General features: G+C 39.8%; 1 protein-coding gene across 3 annotated transcripts in view; it reads left to right on the top strand.

Moving 5' to 3' along the window:
* The window catches only part of NALCN (sodium leak channel, non-selective), a 303,103-nt gene that overhangs the window by 211,175 nt on the left and 75,034 nt on the right, over positions 1-16,894 (top strand). For all 3 annotated transcript variants that reach the window (XM_070520121.1, XM_014839403.3, XM_070520122.1), the window contains 2 exons: positions 4,152-4,288; positions 5,609-5,747. In XM_070520121.1, coding sequence (XP_070376222.1) covers positions 4,152-4,288; positions 5,609-5,747 — 276 coding nt within the window. The remainder of the gene's footprint in view (positions 1-4,151; positions 4,289-5,608; positions 5,748-16,894) is intronic.

Genomic DNA, 16,894 nt, shown 5'->3' with positions numbered 1-16,894 from the left:
AAAGTAGATTCTTTAAGAAAGAGATCTTGCCCCTGTGGAGCTTAATAGCTTTGGGAAGTATAAATAACTCGAATACAAATTAGAATGAGATGAGTTCCATTTAAAAAACATATGGGCAGGGCCAGCCCCGTGGCCTAGTGGTTAAGTTCGGTGCCCTTGGCTTCAGTGGCCTGGGTTCGGTTCCTGGGTGCAGACCTATACCGCTCATCAGTGGTCATGCTGTGGTGGTGACCCACATACAAAATAGAGGAAGATTGGCACAGGTATTAGCTCAGGGCAAATCTTCCTCAAGCAAGAAGAGGAAGATTGGCAACAGATGGTAGCTCAGGGCCAATATGCCTCAGCCAAAAAACATATAGGCAAGGTGATTGTTTTTTAATACTGGTAACCTACATATGTTAAACATTATATTCTAGGATATTTGACTAAATGTTACAAAAGTTTATGTCTAAACTTTTTCTAGGCATTCATCAGTTCTTCAGTGGCAGACGTAAGTTCAGGTTAAATGCCGCAGAGTAATTTTATTCTAGTCCGTGAATCTAGGGGCACCTATGTTCCACACCAAGTTATTCAATCAGGAAATAGATATTTTCTGCTTATCTCTCCACCCTTCAGAATATACCTAAAATCCTTTCTCTTATTTCCCAGTTATCTGCTGGACAGTTTAGTTCTGCCTCCTGATCAGCATAATTATTTATTCAGCAAATACTTGTTTAGCTTACTTTGTGTCAAATATCGTGGCAGGCCCTGGATATGGAATAATGAAAACCCTCACATGATCCCTGTCCTCTTGGAGTTTACAGTCTCAGGGAAAAGAGATACAGTGTTCAAGTGGTCACAAGCTATAATTTCAAATAGTGCTATATATAGAGGCTTCAATAGTGTTTGCTTAAATTCGTATCCACCTGGAACCTTGGAATGGGATGTTATTTGGAAATTAGATTTTTGCAAATGTAATCAGTTAAGATCATACTGGTTTAGGGTGGTGTCTTTGTATGAGAAAAGAAAGGGAGATTCAGATAGAGAGACACAGAAACACACAGGGAAGAAGGCCATGGGGTGACAGAGGCAGATATTGGAGCGATGCAGCCACAAGCTAAGGAACACCAAGGATTGCCAAGAAGCTGGCAACAGTCAAGGAAGGATTCTTCCCTAGAGCCTCCAGAGAGCATGGCTCTGCTGATACGTGGATTTAGGACTTCTAGCCCCCAGAACATTAAGAGAATAAATTTCTGTTGTTTTAAGCTGCCAGTCTTGTAGTAATTGGTTACAGCAGTCCTGGGAACCTAAGACATTGTGTATTACATTGAACCATAGGAAATTGCCGATTTTTGACTGCTTTGACCTACACTAACAGCAGCTTCCTATGTTTTAACCCAATATGCTGTGAGCTTGTATGAAGGAGACCTTGTTAATCAGAGAAAGCTTCCGTGAGGAATTGCTAGAGGAACTGAAATTGCAAGAATAGGTAGAAGTTAGTGAAGAACAAGAGAGAGAGAAGAAGAGAGGAGCTCCTAACAGAGGGACCAGCCCTGCAAAAGTTCTGAGGCAGAGGGTCCAGACACTTTTGAGGAACTGAAAGAAGATGACATGTCTGAAACATGGTGTAGGCACAGGGCCAGATTAGGCTGGACAGATAGGAGGGGCCAAATCGGGCAGGAGAGCCTACAGATTGAGAGTCTTGTTTTGAGAGCTGTGGAACACCACTGAAGGGTTTAAGCCAGGTGAGAAGTTTACTACGACTGCGGATGGAGAGCAGATGCGAAGGAGCCAAACCAGATGGGGGACCATAGAAGGGAGTGCGGGAGCCCAGGGAAGCACTGAGGGGGATCCAAGAACGCGCAAGCTGAGAGGTTTTCAGAAAAGAGCTCCATGTTTTTTGTTTTGATGACATGTCCTGATGAATATACCAGTTGCCCTTGTGTCTCTTTGAAGACATTTAATTCTCTAAAATATTCATACCAGTCCTGGTACACCCAGGGCCCCAGTGTTGACTAACATAATCATGTGGAGCCATTCTCCTGCCCAAGAAGTCTCTGGAAGTAGAAGTCGCGCCTTCATTTTTTTTCTAATTTCTCTCTTTGCTCCTCACCCTGTGCTCCCAGCACTTTGTTTATATCTCAGCTAGAGTAGCTATTGTATTTTATTGTCATTATCTGTTTATGTAACCATCTTTCCATTATAATGCAGGCTCCGTGAGGGCAAATACTGTGTCTTAGTTATTTTTATATGCCTAGAACTTATCTCAGAACTTGGCCTATGGGATTTGCTTTGTAAATGACTGCATCAATATATAAAAAAATGAGTCAGCAAATGCATGAATTAAACACCTTATTTCTGTTCTATCTCCCCTGCCTGTCTTCGGCCTTATATAATTGCTTGTCTCTCTGGTCTGATTTAACATATTAACTGCTTTTTCTTTTTCTGCCTACTCGACTTACCACTGACAAATATTTTTCTACTGGTCATGCCGATAACCAGCAGAAAAACTTTTGGAAAATAAATCTCTTCCTCATGAATCTCTTTGTTCATACGTGGAACCATTATTCTAATTGCCTGCATCTCATGGAAATGCTGGCACTTTTTGTTTTGTGCCTTTGGGAGCTAATTCTTTATTACTGTCCTCATCATAACCATCAAATTATTGAGAACATGCTGTGCTCGGTGTTCCACTTAGGGAGGGAGGGGGGAGGCAATGAACAACGGTGGCTCCTTCCCTAAATGAGATTACCACCTAAGACAGAAAACCGAAGACAAGCCACAAAATTCAACAAGATGTGCAGGTGGCTAAGGTAAAATATTTTTGTTATATGAAACCAAAGGGTGAGAACACTTTTTGTAGCAGAACAAGAAAGGAGGCACATTTTCCAACCTAGAAATCAGGACATGTAATCTCACTATGAGCTCATAAAGCTATTGGATGACTGAGCCACATATTGTACTGAAGTTGGGGTGCTCCCCCCAATGCAGAGCCCATGTTCTCTCTGACCAGTCTGGATGCCCCCATGGGGGTGGGAGGAAAGAGTTGCCATCTCTCTTCCTATTATGGAACCTCTCTCAACCTCTCTTGCGAATCTTTCCACAAACCCAAGACAGATTGGAATTATAAAGTAAAAGCGTCCCCACAGGAGATAGGAAGCTGATGCCTTTGGAAACATGCTTCCCTCCCCCGACCAAAACTGCTACCTGGGTTAGATGTACTCTTCGAATGGGGTCAGTGTTCAAAGATTCAGTTTGGGGAGCCAGGACAGGAGACGGGCTGGACGTGGGGATGTTGACTCTGGTCTGTGGAGAGGTCTGAGAGGAGGGAGTGGTCAAGAGAAGGAAGGAAGGCTGCAGGAGAGTTCAGCCTTGGGAGGGGAGAGAAGGGGTGGCGAGAAAGTGTGGAAGTGCACTACCTCATTTTCAGGTGAGAGTCCTGCCAGCCAAATCCATCCTTATGATGTCTCCTTAGCTCGGCCTTGGTTCCAGTTTGTGATGTTCATTAAGCCTCAGCTTTCTGAAACCTAATTTGTAGAAATATAAAAACTATATTATAGAAATAGAAATAAATAAATAAATAGAACCACTTGCTTGTTGTTTCTCGCAGAGACATTTTGTGGCACGTAATGTAATAATTCCCAAGCATCTTTACAGCTAAACAGAAAACTCTTGCTTTATGTACCAAATGTATTGTTTCCATTTGAGCTTCTCTTTTTAATCTGCTGGAACAAATGACCAATTTTCTTGACATTTTCCCTCTTTTCAAATATTACCCCTTAGGATTTGTGTTTATTTTTTATTCTTTTGATTTCTAATTCTAGCACATATATTTATAAAACAAATTTTATTGTTTAAATATGTTAGTGATAAATAAGCAACAGTAGAAAATAATGTATGGTATGAAAGGAGCTTATATTGAGGAGTAAAATAACATACATTTTTTTCTTCTAATTTTTTTCCTGGTTTAGTTTTTTGTTTCGCTTAGTTTTTGATTTTTGTTTTCCTGGTGCTCAAGGTTTGAGCGCGAGAGCAGTCTACGGCAGGTGATGGAAGTGTCCTCAGTGGGTCTCTGCTGCCATCTACTGTGCCTTCATGTAACAACTCACTGTGTCTTTGAAAAAATCCAACAGTCTATAGATTCCCCTCTTTTCTTCTGTTTTTTTCTTTAGTTAAAGCAAAGTGAAGCAAATGCAGACACCAAAGAAAAGCTCCCTTTGCGCCTTCGAATCTTTGAAAAGTTTCCAAACAGACCGCAAATGGTGAAAATCTCAAAGCTTCCTTCAGATTTTACAGTTCCTAAAATCAGGTATGAAAGCATGTCTTCGCTTGTATATCTCAAATACACTGTAAAAGATTCGTCTTCCATCTGCTTCAGCCCTTCTTTCAAACTCATGTGGGTGTGGGTTTTTTTCTATTTTTAAGTTATCTATAGTTCTACTCTCTCTACCTCTGTTTTTGAAACCCTTGACCCCTGTATATATAGCAATATATTCAGAGCAGAGTCATTTGACGACTGGATCAGCGGAGGCAAGCAGGCTGCTTCCCACTGCTTCTCCCTGAGATGCTCCCCAGGGATTTGACTTCCCTGGTAACTGGTAAAGGTGCTCGAGGTTGCAGAGATGGCAGGTAGACAGCAGCCTCGGACCCTCAACCATGTAAGGGTGAAATTGCCTCTGCCACCCTTTTATTTTCAAGTCAGTAGAGAAGCTGCCACTGCCCAGGCTTCTGTACTACTGTAACAGCATCTGTTTAGAAAGCCATGTCTGACTGGAATATAATTTGTCTTCCACTTTTTAAAAGAAGAACTATGGCATTTTCCACTCACACTGATTTGATTTTCTACCACTGTGCCCTCCAGTTAAGCAGTTGCCTAGAAGATGCTTTAAAAAAGATATTTGTGATAACGAAGGGAAATTCTTTCAGATGTAACTCAATAATTACAAATGGAGCCAGCATGAAATGAAATATGACATTTTTTATGTAACTAGTTTTAAAGACAATTCTATGGTGGGATTATAAAAGTTTGAGACTGGATGTGCTGCCATAATATTTAAAATTCAAATAGAAATATATTTGCATTTCTGATTTTTTCAAAAAAACAGAATTTCAAACCTGAAAATACGAAGTATAAAAGAGCCATAAATTAGATTCAAGATTAGGGGTTATTTGAAAAGATGTTATTTGAATTCTTACTGTGTGTTAGAGATCAGGTGAAGTAAGGTTCTTTTGAGTTATTTTGAGTCTTTCGATGTAAGATTATCTCTCAAGGATTCTTATGATGAGTGGAAGTTCAGAGAGGTGAATTAATTCTTTAAAGGAGAAAAAAAAGTATCTTATTACCTCAATAGGATTAAAAAATACCATCAATTACTGAATATTATTGCTTAAAAGTTATTTCAGGGACATTGCTTTTTTTTAAACAGGAATGACTGAAGATTCAGAAAGCTTTCTCTAAATTAATTCTTTTAGTAATTAAACTAAACACCATTCTTGGTATGGCATGCCTTGTTTTCCATGAACTTTTGTCATTGCTTTATCTTAGCTCAAGCAAACGCATCATTGCACAATGTCTTCATTGTTCCATCTCATTAATAATGCTGGATGTATGTGTCCTTCATTTGCAAAGGGAAAGTTTTATGAAGCAGTTCATCGATCGCCAGCAACAGGACACTTGCTGCCTCTTACGAAGCCTTCCGTCGGCCTCGTCCTCATCGTGTGATCACTCCAAACGGTCTGCAATTGAAGACAAGTACATTGACCAAAAGGTAAGAATCACTGTCTCAAATTACCAAATTTCTCGTAAGCATATATGTGAGAGAAAAGAACCACATAACCGTGTGGCGTCCTGAAATCTAATGTCCAGGAGACTAATGAGAAATAATTGTATTTGTTGAAAAAAAATCACTAAACCTAACATTTGTAAATTTATGAATTTAAATGTTGCACTTCTCCAAGTCCACTTTTGAGCCGTGCCACATAGCAGCCGTGTGAGCTCGAATAGGTCGCGAGCCTCCCCAAAGCTGCATCTTCTCATGTCCAGAAGGAAGGGCTCTGAGCTCTAAGGTGCCACCCGGATCAGGGGTGGCCTGTTTGTTGCCGTCTGTGAGAGACCATACTTAGTCCAGTTTTTACCACAGGGAGAATAACCAGAGCAGTTTCCCCAAAATCAATCAAAATAACTACCACTTACTGAGTGCTTAATATGCGGCAGGGGTTATCTCTGGGTGCATTATCTTACTCATGTTCTGATTTACCTATTTCTTTATCATTCGAAAAGCAGATAGGGAATTTTCTTCCTTAGACTCCACAGTTAGAAAGTGAAAGATCAATAACAGAGTTTGTAAAAGAGATTAAAGATGAGAGTTTGTAAAAGCGTCTAATTCACTTGCAAAGATTTCACTTTACAAGTCCTAGTTTAGTTTTTATTCCTTTAAATTGTTACTGCCTTTTTTCTATTGCTTATAATCAAATACACATTTCTCTCTTATCATGTGAAAATAAAATACCAGCTTCACCCTCTGAGATTCACTGTTGCTCCCCAATCTTCCCCACCCCACAAGGAGCAGACTGCCGGAGCACCGGGGCTTTCTTCTCACCTCCTTCTTTTCCCCCATCCCCTCCTGAGAGAAGCTTGAACTTCTCCCCTTTCTCTCTCCCCAGTTCCTCGGTTCTCTGCTGCCAGTCAGTGACTTTGTTCTGCATTACTCTGGGGACGATGTCCTTTGCAGGATGTGTCTTCTCGTCCAAGGGTTTCCGTTGATTCATTTTCATGTTCTTTACACATGTTGTTCCTCCATGTCCTAGACGCCAAGATTGTAGATGGCAAGTCTGATGCCAGCGCCATTTTTTTTTCTTTTGAAGTTAATTAGATTTCTTTTTCTTTGGTTGTTGCTTGTTTTTTTGGTTTCCTGGTTTCTTTGGGGAAGCTCGGAAGACTTTCTGCATATCCTTGGAGTTACGAAACTTTACCAGGGGTCCCAGTCCCGCAGCCAAGTGGTTAAAGTTCCACACGCTCTGCTTCAACAGCCCAGGTTTGCGGACTCGGATCCGGAGCTCAGACCTGCTCCACTCACCAGCCACTCTGTGGTGGTGTCCCACATACAAAAGAATAGAGGAAGACGGGCACAGATGTTAGCTCAGGGCTAATCTTCCTCAAGCAAAAAGGAGGAAGATTGGCAATAGATGTTAGCTCACGGCGAATCTTCCTCATCAAAAAAAAGAAACTTTACCAGGATATATTTTGAATCTTCCTCATCAAAAAAAAGAAACTTTACCAGGATATATTTTGAATGTCTTTTCTGTCCAAACTGCCCAAACTGGGAACTCTTTCAGCTTGTAAACTAAGATATTTGTCAAGAAAATTTTCATTCATTATTTTTTTCGGTTATTACTTTTCCATCTGCTCCTTTTTCCTTCCGTCTTTTGCTTATGATTGCCATCTCTCTCTTTTTATTCTGTGCTGCAAGATATTTGTTCTGCCTGATCTTCCAGCCCACTAATTTGATCTCAACTGATGTCATCCTTTGCTTTTAAATTTTGAATGAAAAATCATGAAATCTGTGTTTGTGTGCATGTGCACTCAATACTCTTAATTTTCCTTAAAGACTTTTACTCTTTTTAAAAAATTGCTACTAAACTATTTACAGCTCTTCTGCACAGTTGTGTTTCATTCCGTACTGTGTACAGGGTATGGGAGCAGAAGTTCTTATGTTGGTGGATAATCAAGTGAGAGGATAACAGCCTGGTTTCAGCCAATCCGTCTGAAATTGCGTTTTTACTCGCTAGAACATTTATTTTTAAAACAAACTCATGGATAAAGAGAACGGATTAATGGTTGTCAGAGGGGAAGGGGGATGGGGGTGGCGAAAGGGGTAAAGGGGCACATATACATGGTGACGGATAAAAATTAGAATATTGGTGGTGAGCACGATGCAGTCTATACAGAAACTGGTAAATAATAATGTACACCTGAAATTTCACAATGTTATAAGCCATTATGACTTCAATAAAATGATTGAAAAAAAGGTTATTTCCAAAGCAGACTTGAAGCCAGAGGTGTGGATGAAGCCCCAGGCTGGGCTGTGGTTCTGACCAGCGAACTCCAGGAAGGGTGTCCAGAGCTGATATCATTTGTACTCGACGTGGCAAATCCACAACATGCTTTTTTAAATCCCTAGTAACAATGTCCTTCTGGAAACACGAAATTGGAATCTTAGTCCATGAAAATTTATTTTCTCCATAAGAGGAAACATGATCTCTCTTAAATTTCCTGAACAGAATATTTTGAAATCGGCAAGGCAAAAAGTGAAAAGATTCTTGGCAGGTGTGTGGCTGGGGGGTGGAGGAGGAGTCTAAGGGGACTTGGTCACACCCTTCGTCTGGTTGCTGTTGTCCCTTTCAGGCCATCTCTGTGCTGGGCGAGGTCAAAGAACTCCAAATGCCATTTCTGACATCTCTAATGTCTTTATATTTTGGTGGTTTCTTTTTATCTTCTCATTTAACAGTTATTTTTAACTAATTGAAAGTAAGATAACGATTATAGTTTTATTCCATAATTTTACATTTGAATCTTTCTCATGATTCTCCTAAAATTTAATGAAATAGCAAAGACACTGCTCCTTGGTGGTATCCAAGTCACTCAGCATCTAAAAGAGACTAGAATTTGGGGTCAGACCAGTGGCGTGTGGGTAGGTTCACACACTCCCCTTCAGCAGCCTGGGGTTCTCAGGTTCGGATCCCAGGCGTGGACCTGTACACCACTTATCAAGCCATTCTGTGGCAGGCATCCCACATATAAAATAGAGGAAGATGGGCACAGATGTTAGCTTAGGCCCAGTCTTCCTCAGCAAAAAGAGAAGGATTGGCAGTGAATGTTAGCTCAGGGCTAATCTTCCTCACCAAAATAAATAAATAAATAAATAAGTAAAATAAAAAGAAAAGAGACTAGAATTTTTTGAATACTGCAGGCAGTCCCCCATCTATAAGGTTGGTTGATTCAAACACATAATATGTGACCTTATACAAGGAAAATTATCGGTGGTGGTCAGGTTGCCCTTCATCCCAGGTAAGCTTAGTTGGCCCATATGTAGGTAAACTATGGTTGGAATAATACTGTTCATCTCTTTATGGCCTTCATTATCTGGGTAAATGCTCCAGTTCGGAAAGTGGGATGCGGAGGACATATTTTCTCCATCTCAGCAGCAGCTACCCTATCGTAGCATCAGCAAAAAGGCTTACCTCGGCTGCCTTCCATTCTTAAAGCTTTGACTTTATTTAGGTTGTCAGAAAAGTTGACTTACTCCCTTCGGGATCCACTGTTTCCAGCTTCAGCTCCCCTGGGTTCCTTGCCATCCTTGTTGAGTGCCATTGGGCCAGGGAAACCCAAAACAGAGAATCCCACTTAATGAATTTCAAGGGTGAGGATTTAAGGAAAGCAGAATCAAAGAGAAAGCAGGCTGATATTTGTATTTTTAAATATGGCAGGCCTTTTTTATTTTTAGTAAGAAACCCTAAAGCCACTTAAAAAACAAAAATACATAAACACACAACAAAAATCCTGAACAGAAATCATACCACTGTTTGCCCCCCCGATAAAGTATTTTTCATCAAGCACCTGGAAGTTTCTGTCAGAATCCCAACTGCCTTTGGAAATGCCAATCAGTGTCAGGTGGACAGCAAGGTCCTTCACTCTACTCGGAGAAACTCTCCCTGCCCCATGTAATGCAAATTAAGGCTGTTTTCCTTAAAGAGCAGTAAGAAATAAAAAGAAAATGAGAGGCTGGCTTCTTGGTGATTCTTGTAACATGACAAAAGGAGCAATAAAATAAAACTTTTCTGTTAATGATTACCGGTAAGGAGACACTTGTGACTCCCAGTGCACTGGAGGGAAGCACTTGTCTCTTGCCAAGGGAAACATGGAGTCCCCAGGAACCTGAAGATCACAAGTTAAAGAAAAAAAACCCCTGACAACAAAAGGCAGGGGGTTGTTTTTGATTAAACAATGCAGGAAACACAATAGCACATGTTAAGCAAGATTTTCTCCAAGTAATTACCCTGGCTTTGAACAACGTTGGTAATTCCCATGGCAACCTCACTTTGCAGAGACTGTGTTTTTAAAAATAGCCCTGTTGGATTACCTTTATCTCATAGCTTAAAATACCTGTCCTTCTCGCTGTAAACAAGGAGCCAACAAAAATGTAAAATCTTTAAGCCGCGTTGCAGATCCTAAAGCACGAAGACGGGAAATAGCGTCTTCCCTCCGCTCCTTGGGGGTGAATGGCTGCCCTTCCACACTCCATAGAAACGGAGTTCCCGAGGGCTAAGTCCCACGTTCCTTTCCCCTCACGCCCGCACCGGGGCCATCTGTGCGGGTTTCCCTCTCTTCCTGATAAAGGATAAACCTGCGTACCCTGAGAGGAGTTTTTCTAGTTTCCAAGCAGAAGGAAATCAGGCAGTGGTTTTTTACTCATTTTTTCTCCATAGGCTTGAAGTTAAACCCTAGGCTTCTTCAGTAGAGTGCTTGTGAATACACTGTAGGCGGGGAAGACAATTCCTCTACCTTCTAGGTCCTTCTGGGTGATCTAAGAATTCAATTGACATGATACAGAATAACAGGAGAAAATCAAACAAAGCTTTATAATGTGTACACATGGGAGAGACCCAGGAAAGCTGAGGAACTCGCCAGAATGGCCAAAGCCTGTCGCGTTAACTACCGTCTTCAGCTGAAGACAAAGGAGGATGTTGGAGGTAGTGGTTTGGATCTTCAAAGGGGAGGAAGGCAGTTTATATGGAGATGGAAATGCAAATGGGCCAGCTCCAGACAGTGACCAGAGACACATTTACATTGCACTACAGTCATCTCAGGTGTAGCTCCCTCCTGGCACAGGCCCTCTGTCTCAGATTCTTTTAGGCAGCTAGCGGGAAGGGCAATATTTCTTTCAGAGTCTTTTTGTCCTCAAAAGTAGTCAAGGCAAAGAGATATATTTTGGGTGGCCAATTCTGATCCCCCACAAAACCAAGCTGTGAACCTGGCTTTCCAGTAGCCCCGGTAATAAAAGCAGCCTGCTCAGTCTCCAGAGTGAAGCATCTCCTCCAAGCCAAGCTTTCCACTGTGGTTGGGGCTGGGGACTCTCCCTGCTCTCTGGCTGAGCTCCCTGATCTTTCTGCCCTGCTGTCCTGGTTGACGTGCTGTTTCTGAGGTGAGAACCTACGATGTTGGGAAACATGAGGGAACCTCACAGCGTCACATCATCCTGAGACGCATGGAGGGATGACGGCTGTCCCAGCTACCCCCTTGTGCCCCTGCACTTCCTAGTACAGTATCAGAACCCATATGATAAAGAACAGTGACTAATTTTCCAACAATAGGGTGATGTCTGCTCTCTCTCTTACCCACCTCCTTTCTGCTAAGCATTTAGCAAATTCCATAATAAACCTTCACAATTAACAGCCAACACATGTACAAAATAAGGAGGAAAATGATGCAAGCAATTACTGTGTTTTCTCTACCATTTTCATTTCCATAAGTCTTCAGCATTCACTCAGTCATTCAACAAGCATTTATGGAACACATTATTCATCTGGCATTCTTCCAGGCTGTAGGAATTCAACAGTGAGCAAGATGTGAACTCTGCCTTTGAGAAGCTTTTAGTCTAACAGGGAGAAACGTGTAAATGGATGAAAGTATTACAGGAACATGAGACATGACCCCCTAAGTCCTTCTTACAGGAGCAGGTTGATTAAGCGAGATAGGAGGAAGGTGCTCCAGGCACAGAGGGAAGCATGTGGAAAGGCACAGAAAGCATAATGTGCTTGATGTAACTGATTGTGAGAAATAGAATAGAATAGTGATTAAGACCAGTAATAGTGATTGTGGTGTAGCTCCCAGTCCTCATCTATAAAATAGACGGAATTCTTATTTTCAAGGTTTGTTAGAAGAATTAAATAATATATGTTAAATGCTTAGCATCGCACGAGGCATAGCCTATGTTGCATGCCTGTCATCCCAGATAAGAAAAGTCATTGATATTAAACCATGCCATGAAGTCAGACTCAGCAAATACACTTATGTTCACCTGTCAAGACAAATGACTTTTCCTTAAACAAAGTAACCTTCGGATATAACAGTCTAGTTGAACACAATACATTAATTACTGATTTATTTTCCTTATTGATCATGAGTCTGATTTTTTTTTTTTGGTCTGATTTTCAATGATATTTCAGTTACTACCCCCATTGTCTGCCTAGTGTCTTAGACTCTCAAGAAGTAAATGAAATTGTCCTGAAAGGATTTACTCTTCACAAAGCCTTGTTGATTGCCGTGCAGCGTTTTATAATTTTCTCTGTGATTATAGAGTGTTTGATGATTTGTTCCAGTAACTCTGCATGTAGCAAGTTACTCAGGCTGATCTGTAATTTCCAGGATGAACATTTACTCACTTAAAAAACGAGAATAGCCTATTTTCATCTCTAGGGTTTGACTCTTCTGGAAGAATTTTCTGAAATAATAGCTTGCCGTCTCTGCAAGGCTGTTCAAGACATGTCGGGGGGAGAGGCGTGGGAGGTTACAGGGGCCACCGCCTGACCGGGGTCTGTGTGGCAGGGGTGCGGGGCAGTGTGAGGGGGAGGAAGACGTGGTGTTCATCAAATATGAAAACCCCATGAACTTCTGCCTTTAGCGTAAGAATGCTTTAGTAGAGAATTGATTGCCCATTTATTCACACTAATGGAGAGGAAACAAAAGATACATAATATAAATGGAAACCTTTTTATTTGTTTTTATTGATCTTTGCAGTACGTTTTTGAGCTCAGATCAAAATGCAGCTGCGTTCGAGCGCACCTTCTTCCGTTGAAGGTTGTTCATCGAGGACCTTTAGATGCAAACAGTGTGCTGGGCTCTGGGTGAAAAACGCATTTTGCTGCTGTCACTAACATGAGAGTAGGAATTCCCTATCAGTGATTCTTTTTGCAGAATATTTAATCATCTAACCATTTTTAGTTTTGGATTAAACGTACAGAATTTGTTTGCATTCCTTGGGTGTACGTTCATTGAGAGTGAAAAGCAAATCAGTCTAGAATTAAGAATCTTTTATAGGTAATATAGAAGGTTTTTAATCAACAGTTTGGGGTACTACTTCCAAAACAGGTTCCAGAGAACTGAAGGTTGCAGCTAAACCTATCTTTGAAATTATGTTTAGCTCTACAGTCCTCCGCTCCATAACAACATTTCAGTCAACGACGGATCGCACATACAGCAGTGATCCCATAAGACTAGTACCTTAGAGCCTAGGTGTGTAGTGGGCTGTACCATCTAGGTTTGGGTAAGTGCACTCTATGATGTTGCACAATGACGAAATCACCTGACAACACATTTCTCGGAACGTGTCCCCATCGTTAAGTGACACATGACTGTACTTTTTAACATTCTTCTCTTTTGAGCCTAGTTGTGCTCGTAAGTTTTCTTTTGCATTGAGTGATATGCCAGTCTCAGTGTGTTGGAGTTGCTGCTGCTGAGTTCTTGTTATTCGGACCTGACGTTCAAGTACAAGTGACCCATAATTGGAGACCAGGGAGTGCTCCCTCATATTATCAGAGGGCCACGGATTCTAAATGCACAAACAGCTGCACGGTTAAAAGCATCTGGCATTTGCTCCCAGAATCATAAACCCACTCATCTTATTTTTTAAATCTCTGTAGATTTTCAATCTTTGTCTTTCTGTTTATATGAGCTATAACCACAAAGTCATTTTGTCTTTTACTTGTATAATTTAAAACCTACTTTGCATATATTGTCATTTCTTACCAGTAAGCTCTGTATATTAGACATCTCTAATTCTTTTCAATAATTGAAGATATTGGTTTTCCCTGGTTCTTTGCATCAGGGGTTTTCATTATACTGGTCCATCTGATGTGTAAAGGGTTGGAGATTTGACCAAAGCTACAATGACACAGGCTACTGCTTTAGTGACTAAAGCATTGTCGCAAAATTCAAGTGCAAAAAAATCAAGCCAATTAAATTTCCAATATCATTTTAGTTTCTAGTTTTACAAGATTTTCCTATATATCAAGTGAATTGATGCATTTCAAAATAAGCAATCCTTCTTTGTCATTTTTACCTCATTCACACTGGTTATTTCAAGGATTCACTTCATAAGAAAAAAAATGTAGTATATTAAAAATGTATTGGTTATTTAAATACATTTCAAGAACCAACCATGGGGGCCAAGCCAGTGGCGCAGTGGGTAAGTTTGCACGTTCCACTTTGGCAGCCTGGGGTTCGCCAGTTGGGATCCCGGGTGCAGACCTATGCACCACTTGTCAAGCCATGCTGTGGCAGGCGTCCACATATAAAGTAGAGGAAGATGGGCACAGATGTTAGCTCAGGGCCAGTCTTCCTCAGCAAAAAGAGGAGGATTGGCGGCAGATGTCAGCTCAGGGCTAATCTTCCTCAAAAAAAAAAAAGAACCAACAACGCACAGTGCTAGACAATGGAATAGAATGTAGGGGACAAGGAATGCACTCTCCTAGTCATATGGAGCTTATGATCTGGTGGAATTCACAGAGAGTGCTGGGTGCCCTGGAGTCCTAAAGAGTGAACATTTGGTGTGTGTGTGCGTGTGTGTGCACACAAAGGTATTTATATATATATATTTTTAACTCATGCCTGGTGTTTTTCAGAGTTCAGAATTTATAATGTTAAAATAACTGAAGAGTAGAGATCTTGACCCCTCATCTAAAACTCTCTTTTCACAAAATTCACATCTAAGACATATGTCAATGTTCATAACATGATATTATAACAGCATTTGCTTTTATATGCATTGTAATATGACTTTTTTAATCTTGTTGCCACCTACACTAATCACTTTCCCCAACATAATGTCAATTCCATAAAAAGTTTATTTCATAGAAACACCTTGCCATACACATGATCTGTCAGATGCACTTTGGGATTAATTTTCAGCTCACGGGTGCATGAAAAATTCAAATACAGTCAAATGAGGTACCTACCACCTTCAACCTAAGTAATTTCAAGTAATTGCTTATTTCCAATTACTATATTTTATGTGGGAGACTTATTCAATAAAGTGGCTCATTACAGTAATTGCACTACATCTTTCTAGCAGAAATGGCATTCATCAAGCCCTGTGCATTGGACCATGATTTTGTGCTTTATGGTCAGATGTTTTTATAAACACTTTCCCATTTATTATCAATCTGTTAATATTTTTAAAGTTAGAAGAGAAAAATAAGGGCTCTCAAACTTTTTTCCCAGTTATAAAGAGAAATGTATTGTTAACAACTCCAGATCAAAAAAGTTAGTTGAATAGTTGCAATATTTGTGGTTTTCTTTCTCAAATAAATATTAATGGCTTCATTTTTAAGGGAATTACTGGAATGAAATTACAGTTCTTTAGCTCTAAGCCCTGTGGGATCCCAGAGGAATCTAATATTCCGTGAGAAGTCTGCGGTTACTCCCAGGTGACTAAAGAAATTGAATTAATATTCTGGTTAATTGAAAGTTGTGATGGATCCCTGACTTTTGGAATCAGTAAATCTAGAATATGAATACTAGAGCCATACTGGCTTTAATGGGTTGGAAAGTTCATTGATCTCTTTTAGTGTTTCAGGGTGGTTATTCTGAAAATCAATTATGCATATATGGAACAAGGGAAAAATTGGCTAGTTTAGGTTTTGCATTAAGATTTGGGGTAAGTAACAGCTTGTTATATGTGTAAACCAAATCTTTCAAATCAAGTAATGTTTTATTACGGTATATTTTGGAAAATGCTTTTTTTTATACTGTTAAGTGTAGTGGTGGTTCACATCATGACGTAGTGAAAAGATTGGAACACTGAAGCTGTACAATCGAGTTCTAATCATAATCCTGCAGTTTATTATCTGGGTAATCTCAGACAACTTAATTTCTATGAATCTTGGATTTCTCATCTGTGAAAAAGAGAGAATAATACCTACCTATGAGGATTCATTTGAAGATTAAGTTTAAAATATGTATATTTTATGTATATGTAAAATATGTATATAACACCTCACCATGATCAAAGAGCCAAGAAAATTAATAAAGACTTAAAGGACTTGAAATATAGTTTAATGACAATTTAATTTAATTCTTCATTTAGTGGACAATTCTTCATTAAATGACTGGAGAATACACATTCTGATTGAAGAGCATGTGAATGATTCACAAAACATGACCGCTTACTATACCACAAAGAAATCCTAACTATATACCCAGTCGGTATCCTAGAGAAGACATTGTTTGACCAAAATGCAATAAAATTAGAAACCAAATAGCAAGTACAAAAAACACCCACCCATTTTGAAATTTAAAAACCGCCTCTAAATAACTTGGGGAGCATAGAAGAACCCACAATGGAAATAAAAAGTCTAGAACTGAAAAATAGTGAACACAATATATGTCAAACTTGTGAGAAGTAGCTAAAAGCATTTTTAGAGGCAAAATTATTGCCTTGAATGTTTAGTCAAGAAATAAAGTCTTGAATAATCTTCCAAGTATTCAGCTCAAGTATTTAGAAAAATATCAACTGAGAAAATATTAAGACGGCAGAAGGAAAGAAATGGTAAAGATAAAAGCAGATATTAATCAAATGGGGGGAAAAGAAGCAATAGATAATATCAATAAAACTTAAATTTCGTTCTTTGAAAAGATTAATAAAAGTGGTAAATCTGCATCAAAATTCAACAAGGAAAAATGAAGGAGCCTTCTGGAAAGTTGGCAGAGGCATTGGAATAGTTTTGGAATCTCCTTGAATTCCCATATGAAAATAAAGAGAATACCTAGATAACAAAGCCAAAAATCCATAGACAACATTTACAACAAAACAAGGTAATCTACAAACCCTAAATAAAAGCAGGTGCAGACAAACCAATA

The sequence above is a fragment of the Equus asinus genome, chromosome 11, assembly GCF_041296235.1.
Source record: "Equus asinus isolate D_3611 breed Donkey chromosome 11, EquAss-T2T_v2, whole genome shotgun sequence".
In the NCBI taxonomy this organism is placed as follows: domain Eukaryota; kingdom Metazoa; phylum Chordata; class Mammalia; order Perissodactyla; family Equidae; genus Equus; species Equus asinus.
Note: the sequence above shows the minus strand (reverse complement) of the source record. Positions and strands in the feature narration are given on the sequence as shown.